Here is an 8,229-nt window from a genome sequence, read left to right on the forward strand (position 1 = left end):
GGTAGATTTGGGGTGTTACATTAGTGGTATCAGAGCAGGTCGGTCTGTCCGGCCAATGTTGTCCAACGTTGTTTATTCCTCTATATGCGCCCAGTGTGTGAAACACTATCGGTACTTGTTGTTTTCTGATTTTTTGTTGCAGGAGTTGGTTTGAAACTAAGTGGGGGAGAAGCTGTGCTTCTAGGTTATGCTTCGGTTGTAAGTTGTTGGAGCAATGTAATGCTTAAGGAGACGGTGCAAGTATTGTTGGAGCTTGTCGATATAGAATTAAGATTTTGGTTGTTAATTAAGTTGGAGCATCTTGGAAATAATAATTGTGATGAATGATTAGTATGTTAGATTTAAACCTTGTTGAATTCGGCCGTTTCGAAGGAATAGTAGTTAGAGTGTTGTCAAGCACAACTTGGAGATCAGCGAGTTGGAAACTAGAACGAAGTTAAGGATGGTGGTATCAGAGGAATTTTCGAGGACGAAAATCTTTTAAGTGGGGGAGAGTTGTAACGCCCGAAAATTTGATTATTTGCTTAATTTAGACGTTTGGAGTGTTTAGTAAAATTTTTTTATTTTGGGACGATTTAGTCGGTATTAGTTCGGGATAGGGGATCGATAATTAATCGGAAATTTTTATATTTTTAGTATTAGAAATATTATTAGAGTGACGTGTACCGTTTTGGGAATTTTCGGAGTAAATAAAATTAGACCGTAAAATAAGAGGTAACGAGTAAATTGAGAGTTTTAATAAAATAAATTAGATGAGCTGAGTGTTATGTGTTATGTGTAATTTGGTTTTGGCCCAAATTGGAATAATTGAGAAGTGATGATACACCTAGCTTTTTAGAAACTCAGTAACATAACATTTGGGGAAAAAGAGAAGGACGGCAGAGAGAAGAGGAAAATTGGAAAAGAAAAGAGATACGAGAAGTTTGCCGTGAAGAGAATAACGGAAGGATTACGAGAAGCCGGAAAACTTGGATTCGACCGGAATTGTAGAGAGGACTCCGAATATAAGGTAAGGGTGGGGTTCTTGCTCTATAAACGGGGATATGATGAATCATATGTGGGGTTTAGGGTAATAATATTATCTCTATGTTTCGGTATGATTTGAAGGATAAAATTGTGACGACCGAAAACGTAAGGGTGCCGAACGGTACCCAGGCAGGGGAAAGAAGTGTCGATTGGCACAAGCATAATGGAGGGGTGTGTCGTTAGGTACCAAGGCATATGACGAGGGGCACTTCTGTTGTCCAGTATTTAAGTGGTTAGATTTTAAGGGATGGTAGTATCAATAATATAATAGATCTATACACTAATAACACTGATATACATATGTTGATCCATTACATATAAGATAAATATATTTTTCTATAACTTCACGTGATGTATATATGTATATATATACTTTTTCAAGAATCATGGATGGTATATCATATATATAAAATTTCAATAATAGTACTAATAATAACAATTTAGTATTATTATAAATATAGTTTTAAAAGTTATGGGTTTATAAATAAACATTTAGTGTATTTAGTTAATTTAATTAAGAGACCAATTAAATTAAATTGTTCAGGTAATCACCTAGCAGTATGGCAGTAGTAGGAAAATAGCAGTATCAATATAGTTTAGTTAATTTAACAGGAACAATGATATCTGAGATATAGAACTTAGTAGCCAAAGTATTTTAATAGTAGTAGAATAAAATAACTGGATTAGTAAATCACAGAGTAGGATATTTCAGTAGCAGTTATGAATAATTGGTAGCAGTGTTTATTTAATTAGCTGAATTACTTTAGACAATATAACAGTGTAGTAGAAAATGATTAGTGAGCGGAAAATAGATAAATAATAGACCGGAACTAATTAGCGGAGTCGAATAAATTAGGAGTGGCGAGGTATAACTCGATATCCGTTGTTTTAAGATGCGACGTGTTTTCTTTTGTGATTGTTGTGACGTATTGAATTGTTGAATTCATGTGAATTGCCGTGGTGTTAATTGTGACGATTTGTTGTTGATTGTCGACCATAGTTGTTGACTAGTTGTGTGTGTGTGCATTGTTGTTGAGTTGCTATTGTGACGTTGTGATGTGAATATTCTGGTGAATTATTGTGAAGTGCAGGAAGTGAAGTGACGATTATGTATCAATAATTATTGATATATTTTGGCGATGTAGGTGAATGCCTTTGCGACGTTGTTTTGCGATGTTTGTGATTTGTTGCATTTCATTAGTGTCTCATGATTTGCATGTTTTAGCGACGGCCTGGATTGGCAAACAGCGACGAAGGCTTATGCCTGTTTTGATGCCTCTATTATCTGGCAATTGGCGATGGGGGCTGAAGCTCTGGGTACCACATGCATGTGCATTTTTTAGAGTCGCATTTCATTTGCGTGATTATGATGTTATGTGTTTTGATGTGTGAATTTATGTGACTTGTTGTGAACTTTGAATATGATCTTAGGTGAGATATTGTGACTGCTGTTGTTGATTGAAATAGTGAAGTAAACTAGACGGTAACGATTATACCGCAAAGTGATAATTATTATAACTTGAACCTGAATATATTATTTATCATCACCCTATTTATATGGTTTGATATCTCACCCCTTTCTCTTGTTTCGCCGTTACCTTTATACTGGTAACGTGCAGGTGATAGCTTTGATGAAGATTTAGACGCTGTGAGTCGAGTCGGTGGTCGCTCTGATACGTAGCACTCGGGGGATAAATGATTGCTTTATTATTTGTTATGTTTGCTGAATTTTAGTGATGTTTTACTTTGGTGGTGACTCAAAGTTATTTGTGAAGATGCTATGATGATTAAAATCAAAATAGAGAAGTTTTGTGAATTCCGCTGCAAGTTAAAAATGTTTATGTTGATAAAATGATTTCGAAGATTAATTAAATTATCGTTTTAGATTTCTGTGCTATGTATCTTTATGAAGGTAAATAAGCCGTATTGTTTTGAATGATGAATATGTGATACCTCAAATGAATTTGTTTGGAATTTATACTCTGATTTTCCGTATAATTTATCGGGTAGATTTGGGGTGTTACATTAGTGGTATCAGAGCAGGTCGGTCTGTCCGGCCAATGTTGTCCAACGTTGTTTATTCCTCTATATGCGCCCAGTGTGTGAAACACTATCGGTACTTGTTGTTTTCTGATTTTTTGTTGCAGGAGTTGGTTTGAAACTAAGTGGGGGAGAAGCTGTGCTTCTAGGTTATGCTTCGGTTGTAAGTTGTTGGAGCAATGTAATGCTTAAGGAGACGGTGCAAGTATTGTTGGAGCTTGTCGATATAGAATTAAGATTTTGGTTGTTAATTAAGTTGGAGCATCTTGGAAATAATAATTGTGATGAATGATTAGTATGTTAGATTTAAACCTTGTTGAATTCGGCCGTTTCGAAGGAATAGTAGTTAGAGTGTTGTCAAGCACAACTTGGAGATCAGCGAGTTGGAAACTAGAACGAAGTTAAGGATGGTGGTATCAGAGGAATTTTCGAGGACGAAAATCTTTTAAGTGGGGGAGAGTTGTAACGCCCGAAAATTTGATTATTTGCTTAATTTAGACGTTTGGAGTGTTTAGTAAAATTTTTTTATTTTGGGACGATTTAGTCGGTATTAGTTCGGGATAGGGGATCGATAATTAATCGGAAATTTTTATATTTTTAGTATTAGAAATATTATTAGAGTGACGTGTACCGTTTTGGGAATTTTCGGAGTAAATAAAATTAGACCGTAAAATAAGAGGTAACGAGTAAATTGAGAGTTTTAATAAAATAAATTAGATGAGCTGAGTGTTATGTGTTATGTGTAATTTGGTTTTGGCCCAAATTGGAATAATTGAGAAGTGATGATACACCTAGCTTTTTAGAAACTCAGTAACATAACATTTGGGGAAAAAGAGAAGGACGGCAGAGAGAAGAGGAAAATTGGAAAAGAAAAGAGATACGAGAAGTTTGCCGTGAAGAGAATAACGGAAGGATTACGAGAAGCCGGAAAACTTGGATTCGACCGGAATTGTAGAGAGGACTCCGAATATAAGGTAAGGGTGGGGTTCTTGCTCTATAAACGGGGATATGATGAATCATATGTGGGGTTTAGGGTAATAATATTATCTCTATGTTTCGGTATGATTTGAAGGATAAAATTGTGACGACCGAAAACGTAAGGGTGCCGAACGGTACCCAGGCAGGGGAAAGAAGTGTCGATTGGCACAAGCATAATGGAGGGGTGTGTCGTTAGGTACCAAGGCATATGACGAGGGGCACTTCTGTTGTCCAGTATTTAAGTGGTTAGATTTTAAGGGATGGTAGTATCAATAATATAATAGATCTATACACTAATAACACTGATATACATATGTTGATCCATTACATATAAGATAAATATATTTTTCTATAACTTCACGTGATGTATATATGTATATATATACTTTTTCAAGAATCATGGATGGTATATCATATATATAAAATTTCAATAATAGTACTAATAATAACAATTTAGTATTATTATAAATATAGTTTTAAAAGTTATGGGTTTATAAATAAACATTTAGTGTATTTAGTTAATTTAATTAAGAGACCAATTAAATTAAATTGTTCAGGTAATCACCTAGCAGTATGGCAGTAGTAGGAAAATAGCAGTATCAATATAGTTTAGTTAATTTAACAGGAACAATGATATCTGAGATATAGAACTTAGTAGCCAAAGTATTTTAATAGTAGTAGAATAAAATAACTGGATTAGTAAATCACAGAGTAGGATATTTCAGTAGCAGTTATGAATAATTGGTAGCAGTGTTTATTTAATTAGCTGAATTACTTTAGACAATATAACAGTGTAGTAGAAAATGATTAGTGAGCGGAAAATAGATAAATAATAGACCGGAACTAATTAGCGGAGTCGAATAAATTAGGAGTGGCGAGGTATAACTCGATATCCGTTGTTTTAAGATGCGACGTGTTTTCTTTTGTGATTGTTGTGACGTATTGAATTGTTGAATTCATGTGAATTGCCGTGGTGTTAATTGTGACGATTTGTTGTTGATTGTCGACCATAGTTGTTGACTAGTTGTGTGTGTGTGTGTGCATTGTTGTTGACTTGCTATTGTGACGTTGTGATGTGAATATTCTGGTGAATTATTGTGAAGTGCAGGAAGTGAAGTGACGATTATGTATCAATAATTATTGATATATTTTGGCGATGTAGGTGAATGCCTTTGCGACGTTGTTTTGCGATGTTTGTGATTTGTTGCATTTCATTAGTGTCTCATGATTTGCATGTTTTAGCGACGGCCTGGATTGGCAAACAGCGACGAAGGCTTATGCCTGTTTTGATGCCTCTATTATCTGGCAATTGGCGATGGGGGCTGAAGCTCTGGGTACCACATGCATGTGCATTTTTTAGAGTCGCATTTCATTTGCGTGATTATGATGTTATGTGTTTTGATGTGTGAATTTATGTGACTTGTTGTGAACTTTGAATATGATCTTAGGTGAGATATTGTGACTGCTGTTGTTGATTGAAATAGTGAAGTAAACTAGACGGTAACGATTATACCGCAAAGTGATAATTATTATAACTTGAACCTGAATATATTATTTATCATCACCCTGTTTATATGGTTTGATATCTCACCCCTTTGTCTTGTTCCGCCGTTACCTTTATACTGGTAACGTGCAGGTGATAGCTTTGATGAAGATTTAGACGCTGTGAGTCGAGTCAGTGGTCGCTCTGATACGTAGCACTCGGGGGATAAATGATTGCTTTATCATTTGTTATGTTTGCTGAATTTTAGTGATGTTTTACTTTGGTGGTGACTCAAAGTTATTTGTGAAGATGCTATGATGATTAAAATCAAAATAGAGAAGTTTTGTGAATTCCGCTGCAAGTTAAAAATGTTTATTTTGATAAAATGATTTCAAAGATTAATTAAATTATCGTTTTAAATTTCTGTGCTATGTATCTATATGAAGGTAAATAAGTCGTATTGTTTTGAATGATGAATATGTGATACCTCAAATGAATTTGTTTGGAATTTATACTCTGATTTTTTGTATAATTTATCGGGTATCTTTGGGGTGTTACAAATCCTCCATTGTTCAAGGGCATGCATGATCCTGAAGGTGCTCAGAAGTGGCTTAAAGTGATCGAGAGGATTTTCAGAGTCATCGATTATGCTGAGAATCTGAAAGTGAGGTACGGTACTCACATGCTGTCTAAAGAGGCTGATGACTGGTGGATGGCTACTAGAGCTGAACTGGATGCTGACGATGTAGCCATTTCTTGGGCAGTGTTTAAGAGAGAGTTTCTGAGAAGGTATTTTCCTGAAGAAGTTCGAGGCAGGAAAGAAATTGAATTTTTGGAGCTGACTCAAGGTAACATGACGGTACCAGAGTATGCTTCGAAATTTGTTGAGTTGGCGAAGTACTACGTTCACTACAACAATGATGAAGCTAGTGAATTCTCAAAGTGCATCAAGTTTGAGAATGGTCTTCGTGTTGAGATCAAGCAAGGAATCAGGTACCAGAGAATTCGGAGATTTGTCGACTTGGTGGATTGTAGTAGGATCTTCGAAGAGGATAACCTTAAGCTGAAGTCATCTCACTCTCGTGAGTTGGTTGACAAAAAAGGTAAGAAGCCTATGGATAGAGGTAAGTCATATGGTAGAGGAAACCCAAAAGCTGGTAATTGGAAAAGGCCTAGTGGGGGATATTCTGGTGCTCCCGTTAGGTGCTACAACTGTGGTGAACCTGGGCATAGAAGGAACGAGTGCAAGAGTGGGGAGAAGAAGTGCTTCAAATGTGGTAAGGCAGGTCATGTTGCTTCAGACTGCAGAATGAGAACTGTGACTTGCTATAATTGTGGTGAAGAAGGCCATATTAGTCCGCAGTGCACCAAGCCAAAGAAGGATCAGTCTGGAGGAAAGGTTTTCGCTTTGTCTGGATCAGAGACTACTCCAGAGGATAGATTGATTAAAGGTACGTGTTTCATACATGACACACCTTTGATTGCGATTATTGATACTGGTGCGACTCACTCGTTTATTTCATTGGATTGTGCTAAGAGGTTAAATTTAGAGATATCTTGCATAAATGGAAGTATGGTTATTGACACTCCTGCGTCGGGTTCAGTGACCACTTCATCTGCATGTTTGAACTGTTCTATTGATATATTTGGTAGAAAGTTTGGAATGGACTTAGTGTGCCTTCCGCTTGAACAACTTGACGTTATTTTGGGGATGAACTGGTTGCAATTTAATCGAGTTCATATCAATTGTTTTACAAAGACGATTATCTTTCTTGAAGAGAACGGTGTCGAGGATTTAGCAATGACTGCGAGACAGGTGGGAGAGGCAGTTAAGGAAGGAGCAGCCGTGTTTATGTTATTTGCATCGATGGAGAGGAAAGGAAAGGCAGTGAGTAGTGAATTGCCGATGGTATGTGATTTTCCAGAGTTTTTTTCGGAAGATGATAGAGAGTTACCACCTAAGAGAGAAGTGGAATTTGCTATTGAGTTGATTCCTGGAACTAGTCCTGTGTCGATGGCACCTTATAGAATGTCGGCATCTGAGTTGACTGAGTTGAAGAGTCAATTAGAAGAGTTGTTGGAGAAGGAATTCATTCATCCGAGTGTGTCACCATGGGGTGCACCGATGTTATTGGTGAAAAAGAAGGAAGGGTCTATGAGGTTGTGCGTAGACTACAGACAACTGAATAAAGTTACTATCAAGAATCGGTATCCATTACCAAGGATTGATGATTTGATGGATCAGCTGGTTGGAGAAAGTGTGTTTAGTAAGATTGATTTGAGGTCTGGATATCATCAGATTCGAGTGAAGACGGGCGATATTCAGAAGACTGCATTCAGAACAAGGTATGGTCATTATGAATATACTGTGATGCCATTTGGAGTTACTAATGCACCTGGTGTTTTTATGGAGTATATGAATAGGATTTTTCATCCTTATCTCGATAAGTTCGGCGTGGTGTTTATTGACGATATTCTGATATATTCCAAAAGCGAAGAAGAACATAAGGAACATCTCAGAATTGTGTTGGAGATATTAAAAGAGAAGAAGCTTTATGCCAAATTATCGAAGTGTGAATTTTGGTTAAGCGATGTAAGCTTCCTTGGTCATGTGATTTCCAAGGATGGTATTGCCGTAGATCCGATGAAGGTAGAAGCTGTGTCTCAGTGGGAAGCTCCGAAGTCTGTTTCCGAAATTGGTA

At 36.6% G+C, this 8,229-nt stretch overlaps 1 protein-coding gene across 1 annotated transcript in view; it reads left to right on the top strand.

Moving 5' to 3' along the window:
- Positions 1-8,229, top strand: part of LOC131659184 (uncharacterized) — a 54,938-nt gene that overhangs the window by 44,775 nt on the left and 1,934 nt on the right. Inside the window, exons 11-13 of the mRNA XM_058928409.1 lie at positions 839-1,009; positions 3,870-4,040; positions 7,287-7,436. Coding sequence (XP_058784392.1) covers positions 839-1,009; positions 3,870-4,040; positions 7,287-7,436 — 492 coding nt within the window. The remainder of the gene's footprint in view (positions 1-838; positions 1,010-3,869; positions 4,041-7,286; positions 7,437-8,229) is intronic.

The sequence above is a fragment of the Vicia villosa genome, linkage group LG3 (genome assembly GCF_029867415.1).
Source record: "Vicia villosa cultivar HV-30 ecotype Madison, WI linkage group LG3, Vvil1.0, whole genome shotgun sequence".
NCBI classification, from domain to species: Eukaryota; Viridiplantae; Streptophyta; class Magnoliopsida; order Fabales; family Fabaceae; genus Vicia; species Vicia villosa.